Source organism: Somniosus microcephalus, chromosome 5, assembly GCF_052327205.1.
Source record: "Somniosus microcephalus isolate GS21.2 chromosome 5, FLI_Smic_1.0, whole genome shotgun sequence".
NCBI classification, from domain to species: domain Eukaryota; kingdom Metazoa; phylum Chordata; class Chondrichthyes; order Squaliformes; family Somniosidae; genus Somniosus; species Somniosus microcephalus.
Genome location: NC_140991.1, coordinates 253,130,689 through 253,150,174, shown reverse-complemented (window position 1 = coordinate 253,150,174; position 19,486 = coordinate 253,130,689). Strand labels below are relative to the sequence as shown.

Sequence of the window (19,486 nt, the reverse complement as noted above, 5' to 3'; positions counted from 1 at the left end):
CTCCAAATGTTTTTCTGATAAACAAGTTTTGCTCTAATTGCCAAAGAAAGGACATTCATCACATCTTTCGCCATCCCATCCCTCCCCCAAAAGTTAATCATCCAACCCCTATCATGGTTAGGACACCGCAACCCACAGACCTCCAGACAAATCATTAACTGGACAGAACATGCTCAAAAATGTAGAAAAAAGGATTCCCACTATTTAAGCTAGTTTTTCCCCCCCCCCCCCCCCCTTCAGTCAACACAGCCAAAATTGGCAATCCAACCCAGAGGGAAGGCGGAATACAAACATCAGTCAAGACCTCAACTTGGGTTTCTTGGCTGCACTGTGTCCAGCAGTTTTAGAGAGTTATTTATCACATACATCTCAAATATTAGTTCTGTTAAGTCATTACCCTTTTCCGGCTAAAGCGGGACATATTGGACTCCTGTAATTCTCTGCTACATGTTTACAGTTTGTGCAGCGTGTTTTGAATAAACTGCCTAAAAAAAAACACAATTAAATAGTTTAAAACATAAAACAATGTGAAAGCACCAACTTAAAACAGATCCAACGTGAAATGGAGAAAACAACATAAAAAATACATATGCTCCAAGTCAGTGTGTTACAATTATATTTGTGGACTACATTCAATCGATGTAAACAAGATTTACCTCCAGTGGAAAAAAAAAACAGCCACAGCATCAAGGTCAGGACAGATGGATCTATCCCCACAGTGCGTCAGCACATCTGCTAAACCAGTGGGGCGACACCCCCTTCACAGGATATTGGCATAATTCAGCATCAACTGGAAACCTATTTGCAAGTATAATTTAGGAGTGGGATTCACAGGCAGATCTTCTAGGGAAGAGATCAATGCTCTACTACTGAACTTTTCAGATGGCACATCACAGACCCTGAAGACATTTTGTTTGGACTGCAGAGAACCAGTTGAGGCGAGGCTCAGAGATCTATGGGAGTTTGTGGAGATAGTGTATATGCACAGGATGGATGGAAGTATGGGAAACTTCAGACCAAGTTCTAATTATCTATATATTACAAATATTGTGTAGGGTGTGGGTTTCCTATGCACAGACCTGTTGCAAGGTTTTTGGTCATGCTTTTAGGTCAGTATATACCATTATAAATTACTAGGTCAACAGTTCGCATTCAATTTTACTATATCAACAGTCACAATGTAGTTGAGTGTTCTGGCCACTTGGTGGCTCTGTGAAGCACATTTCTAAAGTCTCTCCTCCAACTCCATTGCTATTGTATGTATATAAAAAAAACACTTGTATTCAGCAGCATACTGTGGCCAATTACTAAATGTGTAGCATACACTTCCTGTAATGTCGCACTTTGTTGAGAACACCCCTTCAAATAGTCTATCCTCTGCTTATGCAAGGAACACCACAGAAGATTTGCTGGAATATAGGAATTTTTTTAATGACATTCAACTACCTTCCCACATTACAACAGTGACTACACTTCAAAAAGTACTTCATTGGCTGTAAAGCACGTTGAGACGTCTGGTGGTCATGAAAGGCGCTATATAAATGCAAATCTTTCTTGCTTTCTTTCTCTGAAATGAAATGTTTCCCGTTGGAAAGTCAGCGAGAGCAGTACCACTGCAGATTGTTACATTGGCCCAGAAATCGCTGGAGTGGCATAGCTTGCCATTAGTGCTGTGAATTGAATTTTTTAACCTCACTCTTCAGATCGATTGCTGGAAGTGCTAACTGATAACAGTGCAATGCCAATGAGGGATCTGGGAGCTCCTGAACATTGGATCCAGTCTACCACAACAAATTAAATTTAAAGATTGAGAAAGAAAGAACGAATGACAGGAAATAGGGTGAATTAGAGTTAAATTAGATACAGAAAAGGAGAAAGAGAAGGGGGGAAAAATTGGATTGAGAGAGAAAAGAAAACATTTTAAAAACTTCTTCGGAACAACTTCCTACTTGCAGGAGCAAGACTCCACAGTTTCAATTGTTCCCTTTCTGGGCCTCCAAGGCCGAGTTTCATGTCAAATGAAAATCACGTCGCCATTAACAGGATCCTCACATGAAATATCAGTCCTAAATATCGGCAGTGAGATTCATTCATATTTACAGCACAAATCCAGCAATTTCTTGACACTCATGGGAAGGCTGACAGCCAGTTCCCATTTTTGCAAAGCCAACGGTGGAGCGGCACAAATCGTCCAGCAATTTGTGGCGATTCGCAACTCACAACATAGCTCTTCCTCACCACAAGTTGCTGTTCTTTTATATAAAACACACCAATAATGGCGGGCGCCGTCAACCCCATTATATTTCCAGCGATTTATGGGTAATTGTTATTAGTGCATTGTATAGCGAAACAGAACAACAACCCAAAGAAACTTGCTTCTCTGTGGCATTGCCTGTTGCCTCAGTTACTGTACATCTTTTAAAGTACTTGCTGTTTTTACTAAATATTTTAATACTTATATATTTAACTCCTACCCCCAGCAAATAGAAACCTGTCTCAAGAGTCACACTATACCACTGACTCAAGTGCTGGCTGTGAGGATGGAAATAAAAAAGGGAGAATAATGAAGAAATAGAACAAAGAGAAAGGGTAAGAGGAAGCAATTAAGAGGGATTTTGAATTTGTAACTTTTAATAAGTGTTGAAGATGAATGTGCATTGGGTAACATTCAGTTGTTTAAATTTTGAAATGATCATCTTCAGATTAGAAATACTCAAAATGGTAGGAGGCTCTGTCCTGTAATGCCAGTGAGTTTTTGCATCAGATGATTGCCTGTTACAATTTGTTTTAGCACCCAGAGGGAGAAGGAAACATGGAGAAAAACCATCTGAGAATAACAGAGCCACAGTTAGAGAGTAAGGGAAGAAAAGTGGGCCAGAGAAATAGTGAAATGGGTGAAAAAGGAGAGAAACAGAAAGAGGATGAAAAGGAGGATTGTGAAAAGTGAGAAACAAAAAAAGGGAAATGGAATAAAACAGAAATTGAGAAGAGTAACAGACATCCATCTCTCTCTCCCCCCCCCCCGTTACGTTTTTTAGCTATTTTATCAATATAAAAACCAGTAATGATACCCATCAGTCAGACTGGTGAATGAGGCAAGTAGACCTTGTCTGAATATAACTGGGATTTCCTTCTCTAGTACATTATCTATTGGGGTGTCTAACAAAATTCAGATTTGCTGTCGGAGTCATTAATCAACTTGTGTTGTCACCAACCTCATTAACAACAGTTTATTTTTCCCCCCACTGCAGACATTACAAGTTATGCATCAAGATGAATAGCAATGACTACAAATCATGACTTGCAGAGTACAAAGAGGCCACATACCATGAATTTCAAAAATATCTTTTGTTCCTGCTCTTTTGTGAAGTTCATCAATATTTTGAGTGATGACCACAACCTTTCGGCCTTGCTTGCTCAGTCTAGCCTCACATTCAGCAATAGCAATATGCGCAGAATTTGGGTTTTTACTCAGCATCAGTTCACGGCGGTAGTGATAGAATTCCCATACTCTAGAAGGATTTCTTGAAAATGCTTCTGGGGTAGCCAAGTCCTGTTAAGAGAAAAGTACACATGCAAAACACTCATTTAAAGTATATACACACACACACACACACACATCAGGGGGTGGTGTCTGAACTGATTCCCTAATCGGCCACCTGCAGCCCTCGAACCCCAGCGACTCGGTTCTATTTGGAGTGTTCGGTTTGCGTTTTATGGGCCTGGAGATTTGGAAAGGGCTGTTTAGCATGGTTGTCTCATTGGCGAATAAATTCTAAATCAGAATGGCTGGATTGGTTAGTCTCAGCAACTTGATATACATGCAAATTAATGGGAACATAGAATGTACAGTACAGAAACAGAGCACAAGGCCCAACTGGTCCATGCTGGATTTAAACTTCACAGGTGGCCCTAATGCTCCACAGTATGCTCCCAAGTGACCCATGAAGAAAAAACTTTGACACACATGCCATGTATAACAAGTACTGCACGCAAATTTCAATCCTCTTACTCAAAAAATGTGATTTACAAGTTATTTCCAAACATGCTTTAATATCATACAAATAAGTAAGCAATTTCCAAATCAGTATTATGCAGACAATATTAAAACTTTGTTGCCTTGACGGATTTCAATGGAACATAAATTGGGTGGACTCTAGTGAGCAGGCCATCCACTCACCAGATCACTGCCCAGGCAACAACGTTGGAAATTACCCTCCATATTTCTCCAAAACAACGACCATGAAAAAGGCAGATCAAATTACAGGAAACTCTTAACCAGCACCTAAATATCCGGAAATCTCTCTTAACTGGCAAAATTCAGGAGTAGGCTCAGGTAAGTTTTACTATATTAGTGGCCATGTAACCGGGGTTCCTGGATCTGTGGCCATGTAACCGGGGTTCCTGGATCTGTGGCCATGTAACCGGGGTTCCTGGATCTGTGGCCATGTAACCGGGCTTCCTGGATCTGTGGCCATGTAACCGGGCTTCCTGGATCTGTGGCCATGTAACCGGGCTTCCTGGATCTGTGGCCATGTAACCGGGCTTCCTGGATCTGTGGCCATGTAACCGGGCTTCCTGGATCTGTGGCCATGTAACCGGGCTTCCTGGATCTGTGGCCATGTAACCGGGCTTCCTGGATCTGTGGCCATGTAACCGGGCTTCCTGGATCTGTGGCCATGTAACCGGGCTTCCTGGATCTGTGGCCATGTAACCGGGCTTCCTGGATCTGTGGCCATGTAACCGGGCTTCCTGGATCTGTGGCCATGTAACCGGGCTTCCTGGATCTGTGGCCATGTAACCGGGCTTCCTGGATCTGTGGCCATGTAACCGGGCTTCCTGGATCTGTGGCCATGTAACCGGGCTTCCTGGATCTGTGGCCATGTAACCGGGCTTCCTGGATCTGTGGCCATGTAACTGGGGTTCCTGGATCTGTGGCCATGTAACCGGGCTTCCTGGATCTGTGGCCATGTAACCGGGCTTCCTGGATCTGTGGCCATGTAACTGGGGTTCCTGGATCTGTGGCCATGTAACCGGGGTTCCTGGATCTGTGGCCATGTAACCAGGGTTCCTGGACCTGTGGCCATGCAACAGGGACTCCTGCACAAGTGCCATGTAACCGGGGCTCCTGCACCTGTGGCCGTGTACAGGGCTCTCGTACCTTGGTAAGTATACCTCTCTGTAATCTGGACTTTCTGATCAACCGGCACCACGCCGGTCCCATCGGTGCCGGATAAAAAATGAGTTTCCTGTACATGCTGGACTTCATAGTACTTAACCCCAGGAATAAGGCTGCAGTTTGAACTTTAGATTTTTTTGTGTTCAACAAGGTGACAGGTATGCGCTGGGGAACAAATGTTTCTGGAGGCTGTATCCTTCAATTCTATTAGAGCTCTGCCCCAATGTGAATTAATCACAATAGCCTTTCCTGGGCAAGTCTCACAATTTAGCGCAAAATTTGGGCAGATGTGCGTTGAGACAAACAGGTACAGAGTCAGGGTTCCCCAAAATTATTTCACGTAGCACCACAGAGATTTTACAGCATCAGTCTGGCCTGGATTTGGAAACTGGATCCAAGTGGTACAAGCACAAGGTCTTAATTTATGCCATTCAATTCAACTTTAAAATTTTTTTTTAAACTTAAACCTATAGCAAGAACTTTTTATAATTAAAGTGAAATATCTAGGGGAAAACTTGGTACTTATGATTACCTGATGAAATAAAATTCTGAAATCGAAAGAACAAATGTTGGAATCTGAAATAAAGATAGAAAATTGCAGCAAATATATGGGAAGTGCGTCATTAATATTTGAAGCCTTCAGAAGAAGGGTGCCTTATTCTCAAATACTTGTTGTGCATTTCCAGCACTTTATTAAATTAAAATTCAATGCAATATACGGTGTCATTCACAGCTGAAAGTATAGAGTGTGAGCCGAGTGAGTTTAGCTTTATTAGTGCCTAAAAACAAGTTAACAGCTTATGGTCACAATCAGTTCCAAGTTTTGGATGTGCCATCAAGGGTTGCACAGCATCACTTGTCTGCAGCATAGGAGATGGGGGAAAACAGAAATGCATTACTTCAGCCCATCACATACTGTTGCGCTGGATTTGAACTACGGCAGATAAAAGCTGCAGTGTAGGTAGATGTTTCATTTAGTGTTTTAAACTAGGGTCTATTTTAAAAAAGGTTGATAACATTACAAAAGTGCAAGCAGCTTAATATCCAATTATTAATGAAAATACCAATGTAGGTTTTATAAACTCAGGACAGCAGCCACAGCAATAACTACAATCCTCAGCCTTCCTCCAAAGCATGGATTTGTAGTCTCTTCCCTCAAATGTAAGATGTACACCATGCGTTGTTGAAATGTGCTGCGATAGCACAGGAATTGCTGAAATGAAATACAGGTACTGCCAAATGTATTAAACTCGCCGGTCACTAGTTTGTGGTTCATAGGGACGTACCTGGGCTTGCCATTTTCTCCAAAACCCCCCTGCTCCACGGAAGGTAGGGACTCCGCTCTCTGCACTAGCTCCAGCGCCTGTTATAATGGTTATGTGCTTGGCTTTTGCAAAGACATCCCGAAATTCGGCCAAATCTAAAAAACAACACATGATCATGAAATTCTCAATCAAGATACCTCATCTGCTATACAAAAAAGATCTGAGAGGTAGTTTCACGAGTCTGCGCTGCATCTGATGCAGAGCACATCAGATATTCGGGTACGTGCTGCTATGATTTTAAAACGGTTTTGGCCCAAACTTCCGACAGGCACTTTCAGCAGGCATGGTTCACTGTTGGCAGCAGAGATTCAAAATTACCCCTCTGGTATTTTAAATCTTAATGTTTTATATTCATTTACAGTTGTGTATAAATGAAACAGGCTCATGGCACTGCTTCAGCTAACCTCTACTATGTGAATGTACTCCTGCAGAGGTCAAAAATCCATCCAAAAATTAAAGGTGAATTTACATTTTTGTAGGCACTTTGCCTTTATGTTCGGAACCACTTATGAATCTCCAATAGTAGATCTACTACTCCACTCAAATGCTATTAGTTTGAAATAATCTTCAATGCACAGTATTGCATTTGTCATATTGAAATAAGCTACAAATACCAGAACTAAGGGTACAACCATCAGGAAAGACTGAACAGGCTGGGGCTCTTTCCTCTAGAAAAGAGAAGGCTGAGGGGTGACCAGAGAGGTTTTTTAAATTATGAAAGGGTTCAATAGGGTAGATGTTTCCACTTTTGGGGTGGGGGGGGGGGGGGGCAGAAGAAGCAGAAAAGGGAGCAAAGTGTCCAAAACTAGGGGCCATAAATACAAGTCACTAATAAATCCAATAAGAAATCCAGGAGAAATTCTTTACTCAGTGGGGAGAATGTGGAACTCTACTACATGGAGTGGCTGAGGCAATTAGCATAGATGCATTTAAGGGGAAGCTAGACAAGTACATGAGTGAGAAAGGAATAGAAGGATATGTTGAAGGAGTAAGGGAGGTGTCTCATGTGGAGGATAAATACTGGCATAGACCAAGTTGGGTGGAATGACCTGTTTTTGTGCTGTAAAATTCTATTTAATTCTAGGTACTGTAATACATTATACAGAAGGCCCCAACCCCATCCGAAAGAAATGAGAAACTAGCATGATAGCATACTTAAGATTTCAAACTTGTATGTTCACAAATGATGCACATGAAACTGAAACCAGGTCTCAGTCACATTAGACAACATATTTACTCTGCTCTTGGAAACATCATAGATTTATTTATAACACAACTTTGTAGTTTTTATTTACAAAGAAAGACTTGCATTTATATAGCACCTTTCATAACCTCGAACATCCTAAAGTACTTTTGCAGTGTACTGTTGTAATGTAGGGCTCATCAGAAACTATTGGTAATAATACAAATCAGTTAGCAACCAGACAACTGCAAAATGTTGGGAAAGGGAATGTATTGGGCCAGAAATTCAGGTCCCCACAGGTGAGTACGCGCTGTGTACTCACACGTAGGGTCAACGAAAGTGCCAGTTTCGTGCTGCACTGCGCATGTACTGGAAACCGGAACTTCCATTCCCTTGAAGGAAGGGATTCACAGGTCAAACGTGTGCGCCAGAGAGGCAGCGCGTACGCCCGGAACGTCCGATTTTTAAATTTTTTTTTAAAAACAGGTTTCTCCAGGAGGGTAAATCTCCAGCAGCTGTGCATTTAAAAAGCAGTCGCAAGGCCTGCTTTTAGCAAGGTAAGTGGTGAATTGAAGTAAAATTAAAACATTTTTTCCACAGGTTTATTATTTTTAAATACTTTAAAGGTAAGTTTATTTTTAGCCCTGTTAAAAACGAATTAATTTTTTCAAATAATAACTATTTTAAATAATTTAAATTTATGTAATTTGTTATTTTAAAAAATGTGATTTTAAAGTTTTAGTTAGGTTTTGGGGCCGATCTCTACTCAGATTTGACAGGTCTTCCAGTCAAATTTATGAATGGAGAGTCCCTGCTACGATTGGCTCTCCATGGCCCACGTGATCCCAGGGGACGCTGCTAACTAACTGCGCCCCTGGGATATGCAAGCACTGCGCGCCGGCAGCTGGAGGCAGCCCAGGATCGGAATCCCACGCGGGCCCACAACACAACGGCAGGCGCGCTAGTTAAGTGCAGGTCGGGGGCTTGCACCCGCGGGAAGCCTCCAACCCGAATTTCTGGGCCAATGAAGTGTAAATTCGGAGCTCCTGTGCGGAGTCGCACTAGAGAGTCATTGCTACCGTACTGTAGCCCTATTATCCAACCCACGTTCCCTTCGAGCTTGGCTGGGAGCACGGCATCAATGTATTTACCCTCAAGTGTCCATTCATTATTTGTAGAACATTTTACACTTAATAAATGGACACCATATTTCAAAGTCAGGATTCTAATCTCTACTCTGATTATCCCTCTGGAATTTGTTTAGTTAAATAGAAGCAAAATGAGACACTGGCACCAGATTCAAATGTGAAACACCTTGCACTACAGTATGTCAAAGGGCATAAACATTCAATTTAGCTGTGTTCCAGGCCACAAAACTTGATCAAATGCATTTAAGGCAAAACACTGATCTTTTGCATATGATTTTTTTTTGGTTAAGTTCACTCAAAAACAGAGGTACTGAAGAGATGCATGGATCGCACTAGTCTGGGAATAATAATAGTTCCTTCTATAACTAATGTTTTTGTAGCACCTTTTAAAATAGAAAAATCAAGGAAGTTGCATTAAACCTTTATAAAAAAACACTGGTTAGGCCTTAGCTAGAGCATAGTGTCCCATTCTGGGCACCACACTTTAGAAAGCACATCAAGGCCTTGGAAAGAACGCAGAGGAGGTTTACCAGAATGGTACCAGGGCTGATGGACTTCAGTTATGTGGAGACACTAGAGAAGCTGGGATTGTTCTTAGAGCAGAGCAGGTTAAGGAGAAATGTAATATAGGAGGTGTTCAAAATGATGAGGGGTTTTGATAAGAGTACATAGGGAGAAACTGTTTCCACTGGCAGGATGGTCAGTAACCAGGGGACACAGAATTAAGATAATTGGCAAAAGAACCAGAGGGGAGAGGGGTGATGAGATATGCAGCTGGTTAAGATCTGGAATACACTGCCTGAAAAGGGTGGTGGTAGCAGATTTGGGAATTAGATAAATACTTGAAAAGGAAAAAATTGCAGGGCTATGGAGAAGCAGGAGAGTGGGACGAATTGGATACCTCTTTCAAAAAGAGCCATCACAGGCACGATGGGCCAAATGGCCGCTGTCTGCACTGTATGATTCTATGAGTAGATCAGAGTACTAAAGTGCTGCCCATATGGGAAAACAGATCCCAAGCAGAAGTGAGTGAGAAGATCAAAAACTTGGCTGAAAAGACAGGTTTTGAGGACACTTTTAAAAAGGTGGGGAGAGGTAGCAATGCAGAGACTAGGACGATGAGAGTTTAAGGCCCCAATGGCTGGAGACTCTGCCACTGTTGGTGGGGTGGATAGGGTGGGGGACACATACGAGGCCTGAAGTGCAGGACCAAAGCGCAGTCGTCAGGGATACAAGGCTGGAGGAAGTTGCAGAGATAGGTGGAGCAAGGCCTTCTTAGTAAGTCAGAAGGAACACTTTGAACTCGAGGTGCTGGGAGCTGATGGAGGTTAGCCAAGTCAGTGATTGGTGATTAGGACATAGTTCAAGGCAGGATATAGGTGTGGTAAACCACTGTTTGTATTCCACTGTGTGCATGCCTGGACATGCCTCGGCTGACTCCTCCCACAAGTCCTAGTATAAAGGTGACTGCTCCCCAGCCCTTTGTATTTCTGGACCGGTCGACCACTCGAGGCAGACCTTCATTCTTTTGTTAATAAAAGCCTTTAGTTACTCTCTTAACTCTCAGCGCATCAATTTTATTAACAAAATTTTTATAATGGAGAAGATCCTCACACCAGCATGCCTGGACTTAGATCATCGGGAGGCGGACTCATCCACCAAGTTTACTCACTGGCTTAAGTGTTTCGAAAAATTCCTGACCGCCTCCGCAGCAATCAAATCGGACGAGGACAAACTGGATGTTCTGACCTCCAAAGTGAACCACCGAGTGTACTCGGTCATCCAAGACGCGACCTCGTACGCGGACGCTATCAAGCTCCTCAAGGACCAGTACACGCGCCCAGTGAACGAAGTGTACGCCAGGCACCTTCTGGGGAGTCGTAAACAACAACCTGGGGAATCGACCGTGGAATACCTTCAGGCACTGTCTGTGCTTGGCCGGGCCTGTGGTTGTAAGGATGTAAAGGCCGCCGTGTACACAGAGGAACTTATCCGGGACGCTTTTGTAGCGGGCCACAGATCCAATTACACCCGACAGCGACTGTTGGAGCAGAGTGACCTCGACCTCAACAAGGCCTCTGAACTCGCACTATCATTGGATGCAGCCTACCGGGGCATGGATGCCTACTCCTCTGCACCGTGGACGCCGCGGGGAATGACAGCCTGGGACACGGTAGGACCGCCTCATAGCGCCGTGCCACCCCAGCCACACCCCAGCAACGGCCCAACTACCGCAGCAGTGTCCCAAGGCCAGAAATGCTACTTCTGTGGCCAGGCAAAACACCCCAGAGCGCGCTGCCCGGCAAAAAACGCGATCTGCTCGGGCTGCGGGAAGAAGGGACACTACGCTAACGTCTGCAGGGCCAAAGCCACCCCGAACCCCAGCAGCGCCGCGTGTGGGCCATGCGGGCCGCCATCTTGGGCCTCCCCGGCCATGTGCGAACCACCGGTACAGCAGCCATTTTGGACGCCTCCAGCCACATGGGGATCATGGAAGCCGCTATCTTGGACGACAGCCGGAACGCAGCAGGCCCCCAACACCGCCTCATCTGATACCCGCAGCGACACACCGACCCCTACGCTGGCATCCGTTACACTGGACCAAGCGAGACCGCACCAGCTGGCCAGTTCCACAATGGACATTAAGGTAAATGGCCACGATACAATCTGCCTTTTTGACTCTGGGAGCACGGAGAGCTTCATCCACCCAGACACGGTGCAGCGTTGCTCTCTCCCAGTCCTGCCTGCGCACCAGCGGATTTCTATGGCCTCCGAGTCCCAGTCGGCGGACACTGCGTAGTGACACTCGTAGTAGACGGGACCGTGTACGATCATTTTAAACTTCTGGTCCTGCCGGACCTCTGCGCTGCCGTCCTGCTGGGGTTAGATTTTCAGTGCCACCTTAAAAGTGTTACGATGGCGTATGGTGGACCCCTACCCCCACTCACTGTCCGCAGCCAGCAGCTCCCAAATTGCCCGCCGCGCACCAGGTGCAACCTCTCCACACTCAGGGTCACCCCCCCCCCCCCCCCACTGTTTGCTAACCTCACCCCCGACTGTAAGCCCATCGCCACAAAGAGCAGGCGATACAGTGCCGGGGACAGGGTTTTCATTAAAACCGAAGTGGAGCGGCTCCTGAAGGAAGGGATTATTGAGGGCAGCACCAGCCCCTGGCGAGCCCAGGTTGTGGTCGTTAAGACCGGCGAGAAGCAGCGCCTGGTCATCGACTACAGCCAGACAATAAATCGCTACACCCTGCTGGACGCCTACCCACTCCCCCGCATAGCTGATATGGTCAACCAGATCGCGCAGTACCGCGTCTTCTCGACCATTGACCTGAAATCAGCGTACCACCAGCTCCCTATCCGCCCTGAGGACCGCCAGTATACTGCCTTTGAGGCAAACGGCCGCCTCTACCACTTCCTTAGGGTTCCCTTTGGCGTCACCAACGGGGTCTCCGTCTTCCAAAGGGAGATGGACCGGATGGTAGATCAAAATGCGTTGCAGGCCACTTTCCCATATCTGGACAATGTGACCATCTGCGGCCGTGACTTGCAGGACCATGACGCAAACCTCGAAAAATTCCTCCGCACCGCCCAACTCCTGAACCTGACATATAACAAGGAGAAGTGCATATTCCGCACAAACTGCCTCGCCATCCTTGGCTGTGTTGTGGAACACTGGGTCATCGGCCCCGACCCCGACCGGATGCGTCCCCTTATGGAACTCCCACTGCCTCAAGGCCCTGAAGAGGTGCCTAGGGTTTTTCTCCTATTATGCCCAGTGGGTCCCCTACTATGCGGACAAGGCCCATCCGCTGATCAAGTCCACCTCTTTTCCCTTGACGGCAGAGGCCCGCTTAGCCTTCCACCGTATAAGGAAGACATTGCCAAAGCCACCATGCACGCAGTGGACGAATCCATCCCCTTCCAGGTGGAAAGCGACGCGTCCGACTTTGCCCTGGCCGCTACCCTCAATCAGGCGGGGAGACCCGTGGCCTTCTTTTCACGAACCCTCCAAGGCCCGGAGACCAAACACTCCGCTGTTGAGAAGGAGGCCCAGGCGATTGTGGAGGCTGTGCGTCATTGGAGGCACTACCTGGCCGGAAAACGATTTACCCTGCTCACTGACCAACGTTCAGTTGCTTTCATGTTTAACAACAAGCAGAGGGGCAAAATCAAAAATGACAAGATCTTGAGGTGGAGAATCGAACTTTCCACCTACAATTACGAGATCTTGTACCGGCCCGGGAAGCTCAATGAACCCCCGGATGCGCTATCGCGTGGCACCTGCGCCAGCGCGCAGATCGATAGACTGCGGGCCCTCCACAATGACCTCTGCCACCCGGGGGTCACCAGGTTCTTCCACATCATCAAGGCCCGCAACCTGCCGTACTCTATTGAGGAGGTCAGGACCATGACCAGGAACTGCCAAGTCTGCGCTGAGTGCAAACCGCACTTTTATAGACCAGACAGGGCCCACCTGATAAAAGCCACTCGCCCCTTCGAGCGCCTGAGCGTTGATTTTAAAGGGCCTCTCCCCTCCTCCGACCGCAATGTGTACTTCCTCAATATTATTGATGAGTACTCCCGTTTCCCGTTCGCCATCCCCTGCCCGGACATGACCAGTGCCACGGTCATTAAATGTCTGAACGACCTCTTCACCCTGTTCGGTTTCCCCAGCTATATCCATAGCGACCGGGGCTCATTGTTTATGAGCGACGAACTCCGTCAGTACCTGCTAACTAGGGGTATTGCCACAAGCAGGACCACCAGTTACAACCCCCGGGGGAACGGACAGGTGGAAAGAGAAAATGCGACAGTTTGGAAGGCCGCCCTGCTAGCCTTAAAGTCTAGGGGCCTTCCAGCCTCCCGCTGGCAGGATGTGCTCCCCGATGCGCTCCACTCTATTCGGTCACTGCTCTGCACTGCCACTAACGCCACCCCTCATGAGAAAATGTTTGTCTTCCCAAGGAAGTCCACATCGGGGACATCGCTACCGCCATGGCTGACGTCCCCAGGGCCGGTCCTACTGAGAAGGCACGTGAGGGCCCATAAAACGGACCCCCTGGTCGAGAGGGTCGACCTCCTCCACGCCAACCCCCAGTATGCTTACATTGCATACCCGGACGGGCGGGAGGACAGTCTCCATAAGAGACCTTGCACCCTCGGGGGCCGCAGTAACCCACTACTCACTACCACCCCCCCCCACGATCCGATATCCAGCCCCAGCAGACGGCAGACCTGGGCCCTGCGACCCGCTCGACATCTACGAGGACGACACGCCTGTGCCACAGCCTACGCAGGACTCGACGCCGGAAGCTCCACTACCCCTGCCGTCGCCACGCCGATCACAGCGGCAGACAAGACCTCCGGAGAGACTCCAATACACTAACTTTTAATACACTTCACCCCGCCGGACTCAATTTTAAACAAGGAGTGAATGTGGTAAACCACTGTTTGTATTCCACTGTGTACATGCCTGGACATGCCTCGGCTGACTCCTCCCACAAGTCCTAGTATAAAGGTGACTGCTCCCCAGCCCTTTGTATTTCTGGACCGGTCGACCACTCGAGGCAGACCTTCATTCTTTTGTTAATAAAAGCCTTTAGTTACTCTCTTAACTCTCAGTCTTTTATGAGTAATTGATAGCGCATCAATAGGCAGTGGCGTTCTGGATGCATTAAGAGTTCGAGGTGGAAGGAGGCCAACAATGGAGAAGTCGAGGATACAGGCAACAAAAGTGTGGATTATGTTTCTGGAGCAGTGAGTGGGGACGGGGGCAGCAAGAGAGATGAATATTGCAGGGTGGAAATAAATGGTCTTGGTAATGGGTAGTACGTGGGGTTTGAAGCTCAGTTTTGGGTCATACAGGACAGAGAGATTGGACACCGAGCTATTCTTTCTCAAATCACTCAAGATTCAATGACCTGTTGTGCAGTTAGGATTCCTACCAAATGGTCAAAAGTCAGAATACACTTCAAACTCCCATGACCAAAAGCAGGATAGTCACATTTAAACTTTCCCATTGCTTTTTGGGTGTTGTCCAAGTTGCACAAAACTGCATTTTTACCAATTGTAGCTGGGGTACCCAAATAACTTTTAAACAAAATATATAGTTATTGCTGTTGGCCAGTTTAGATCTCAATCAACCACTGAAACCGACTAACCTCCCCAGCAGTTACCTCACTGCTATTTGTGGGGCCCTGCAGTGCACAAATTTGCTGCTGCTTCGAACCACAAAATAGTGGAGACACTCATAATTCAGTGTCTGGAATGCACATAGACGCTTAGAGGACATGAAAGGCACTTTATAAATACAAGTTTTTTCCTTTATTATAGAAACATAGAAGATAGGAGCAGGAGTAGGCCATTCGGCCCCTCGAGCCTGCTCCGCCATTCAATGAGATCATGGCTGATCATCCAAATTCAGTACCCTGTCCCTGCCTTCTCCCCATATCCCTTGATCCCTTTAGCCTTAAGAAATATATCCAACTCCTTCTTGAATATATTTAATGACCTGGCCTCCACCGCCCTCTGTGGCAGAGAATTCCACAGGTTCACCACTCTCTGGGTGAAGAAATTCCTCATTTCAGTCCTAAATGGCATACCCCTTATCCTTAGACTGTGAGCCCTGGTTCTGGACTCCCCGGCCATCAGAAACATCCTTCCTGCATCTAGTCTGTCCAGACCTGACAGAATTTTATAGGTTTTGACGAGATCCCCTCTCAATCTTCTAAACTCCAGTGAGTATAAGCCCAATCGACACAATCCCTCCTCATACGTCATTCCTGCCATCCCAGGTATCAGCCTGGTGAATCTTCGCTGCACTCTCTCCATGGCAAAAACATCCTTCCTCAGATAAGGCGACCAAAACTGCACACAATACTCAAGGTGCGGTCTCACCAAGGCCCTGTACAACTGCAGCAAGACATCCTTGTTCCTGTACTTGAACCCTCTCGCTACGAAGGCCAACACACCATTTGCCTTCTTAACCGCCTGCTGCACCTGCATGCTTACCTTCAGCGACTGGTGCACAAGAACACACAGGTCTCTTTGCACTTCCCCTTCTCCCAATCTATTGCCATTCAAATAATAGTCTGCCTTCCTGTTTCTGCCACCAAAGTGGATAGCCTCACATTTATCCACATTATAGTGCATTTGCCATGTTTCTGCCCAATCACCCAACCTGTCCAAATCGTACTGGAGTTTCACGACATCCTCCTCACAGCATACCCTCCCACCCAGCTTTGCGTCGTCTGCAAATTTGGAGATATTACATCCAATTCCCTCGTCCAGATCATTAATATCTATTGTGAACAGCTGGGGTCCTAGGACCGATCCTTGCGGTACCCCACTAGTCACTGCCTGCCACTCAGAAAACGACCCGTTTATTCCAACTCTTTGCTTTCTATCCGCCAACCAGTTCTCTATCCAAGTCAATACCTTGCCCCCAATCCCATGTGCCTTAATTTTGCACGCTAATCTCTTATGCGGGACCTTATCGAAAGCCTTCTGAAAGTCCAAATATACCACATCCACTGGTTCTCCCTTATCTATTTTACCAGTTACATCCTCAAAAAATTCCAGTAGGGTAGTCAAGCACGATTTACCTTTTGTAAATCCATGTTGACCTTGTCCAATCCTGTCACTGCTTTCCAAGTGCTCTGCTATTACATTCTTTTATAATGGACTCTAGCATTTTCCCCACTACCGATGTCAGGCTTACTGGTCTATAATTCCCCACTTTTTCTCTACCACCTTTTTTGAATAGTGGGGTAACATTAGCTACCCTCCAATCCATGGGTACTGTTCCAGAGTCTATCGAGTTCTGGAAGATGACCAGCAATGCATCTACTATTTCTAGGGCCACTTCCTTAAGTACCCTGGGATGTAGATTATCAGGCCCTGGGGATTTATCGGCCTTCAGTCCCATCAATTTTCCTAAATACTGATTTCTTTCAGTTCCACCCTTTCATCAGACCCTATGTTCCCCAGCATCTCTGGGAGGTTATTTGTGTCCTCCTTTGTGAAGACAGAACCAAAATATGTATTTATTTAGTTGGACTGCCATTTCTTTGTTCCCCATTATAAATTCCCCTGATTCTGACTGCAAGGGACCTACACTTGACTTCACCAATCTTTTTCTCTTCACATATCTATAAAAGCTTTGAGTCAGTTTTTATGTTCCCTGCAAGCTTACTCTCATTCTATTTTCCCCTTCTTAATTAAGCCCTTTGTCCTCCTTTTTTGAATCCTAAACTGCTCCCAATCCTCAGGATTATTGCTTTTTCTGGCCAATTTATATGTCCTCTCCTTGGATCTTATGCTATCCCTAATTTCCCTTGTTAGCCATGGTTGAGTCACCTTTTTTGTTTTATTTTTATGCCAAACTGGGATGAACAAATTCTGTAGTTCATCCATTCGGTCTTTGAATGTTTGCCATTGCCTATCCACTGTCAACCCTTTGAGTGACATTCCCCAATCAATCCTACCCAACTCGCTCCTCAGACCATCGTAGTTTCCTTTATTTAAATTTAGGACCCTAGTCTCTGAGTCAACTACTTCATTCTCCATCTTAATGAAGAATTCGATCATATTATGATCGCTCCAACCCAACAAGATTGCTAATTAATCCTTTCTCGTTACATAATACCCAGTCTAAGATGGCCTGATCTCTGGTTGGTTCCTCGACATATTGGTCCAGGAAACCATCCCGTAAACACTCCAGGAATTCCTCCTCCACAGTATTGTTACTAATTTGGTTAGCCCAATCTATATGTAGATTAAAGTCACCCATGACTGCTGTGCCCTTATTGCACACTTCTTTAATTTCCCTTTTAATGCCATCCCCAACCTCCGCCTTACTGTTTGGAGGTCTATATACCACTCCCACTAACGTTTTCTGCCCCTTAGTATTTCTCAACTCTATCCATACAGATTCCACATCATCAGAGCGAATATCCTTCCTTACAATGGTGTTAATCCCGTCTTTAACCAGTAATGTTACCCCACCTCCCTTTCCTTTTTGTCTATCTTTCCTGAATATCGAATAACCCTGGATGTTGAGTTCCCAGCCTTAGCCATCCTTGAGCCACGTTTCCGTAATCCCAACCAAATCATATTCGTTTACCTCTATTTGCGCAGCCAATTCATCCACCTTATGCAATATGTGCTCTCCTTGTTCTAAAATTACTTTTTTGTTAACTATTACATTAGATTCCTTGTACCCCGACTCAACTTTCACAAAAGATGCTTTAACCTTAAGGGAGTGCGGTGTAGTTCAGGAAAATACTTTCCCTTCCATTGGTGGCACTCAAATATAAAATACCTCGACCTCTAGAGCCTACAGTATTGAAGACCCACTTTTTATGGGTTTTGTGGTCAGCTGTTGGATTAATAGTCTCCTCTTCTGGCCCACTAAAAGTGCTTATCCACCTCCTTGTTTTTACCATAACTAACAATAGCATCACAACACAAGCACAGACAGACAAAGCAACTCCACATCAATTCGTAGACTAGCTATGCGTCATTCTGTGACATCGCCACGCCTAAACTTGATTGGCCTGGATCAGCATATTGCATTCCTGTCTAGTCTGCAGTAGCAACAGCACAATGTTCCCTTTACAACCACACTGAACATACTTCAGTTTTTTCAAATAATCTTCCAACAGAGCAACACCAAAAGTCAATGCGAGAGTGCACCACACACAGAGGCAAGTTAAGCATTGCTCTCCTAGACCCAGTCAGGTAAAAGCAACCAATTAAATTTACTCTTAAATAGCCTACTACTCAAGCTACTGTACCAGCTATCCATTACACTCAAATTAACAAGCACTTTTTCCAAACACCAACATATAAAAGTGACTTTCAGGAAAAGACATACTGGTCCATCCAGCCTGTCCCAGTTGTAATGCCTTATGCATCAAAATACATACACTCCCCACCAATATTCCAGTTAATCTTTTTGGGTGCACAGCCTATTCAAAATAGCGTGCATGTACAGTTTTCCCCACTGATAAGCCAGCGAGCCGGCTGTGCGGGAGGTCCAAAGAGCTTAAAGGGAACATGTGATCACTTGAGGCAAAAGATAAAAACCCTGGCCAATTAGGGAGAAAAAAAAAAACTAGAATTCTTCTGACCCCCCTTAGGCGATCGAAACTGGTCCAGATCAAATTAGCCCTGATTTACGTGACAGGATAGCTACCTCTTACAGGGAGTCTACAGCACAGAAACAGGCTATTCAGCCCAACTGGTCTGGTGTTGATGCCTCCTCCCACCCCATCAGCAGATCCTTCTATTCCTTTATCCCTACATACTTATCTAGCTTCCCCTTAAAGCATCTATGGTATTCGCATCAACTACTCCATGTGGTAGCGAGTTCTCATCACTTTGGGTAAAGAAGTTTCCCCTGAATTCTTTATTGAATTTATTAGTGACTACCATATTTATGGCCCCTAGTTTTGGATCTCCAAGTAGAAACATCTTCTCTAAGTCTACCCTATCCAACACTTTCATAATTTTAAAGACCTCTATCAGGTCACCCCCTCAGTCTTTCCTGTTCCAGAGCCGTAGTCTGTTCAGTCTTGCCTGATAAGTATATTTTTTTATTATTCGTTCCTGGGATGTGGGCATCGCTGGCAAGGCCAGCA

General features: G+C 45.6%; 1 protein-coding gene across 4 annotated transcripts in view; it reads right to left on the bottom strand.

Moving 5' to 3' along the window:
- Positions 1-19,486, bottom strand: part of sirt5 (sirtuin 5) — a 59,590-nt gene that overhangs the window by 35,730 nt on the left and 4,374 nt on the right. For all 4 annotated transcript variants that reach the window (XM_085988814.1, XM_085988816.1, XM_085988815.1 and 1 more), the window contains exons 3-5: positions 6,466-6,599; positions 3,328-3,553; positions 398-485 (exon numbers count right to left, since the gene is read on the bottom strand). In XM_085988814.1, coding sequence (XP_085844940.1) covers positions 398-485; positions 3,328-3,553; positions 6,466-6,599 — 448 coding nt within the window. The remainder of the gene's footprint in view (positions 1-397; positions 486-3,327; positions 3,554-6,465; positions 6,600-19,486) is intronic.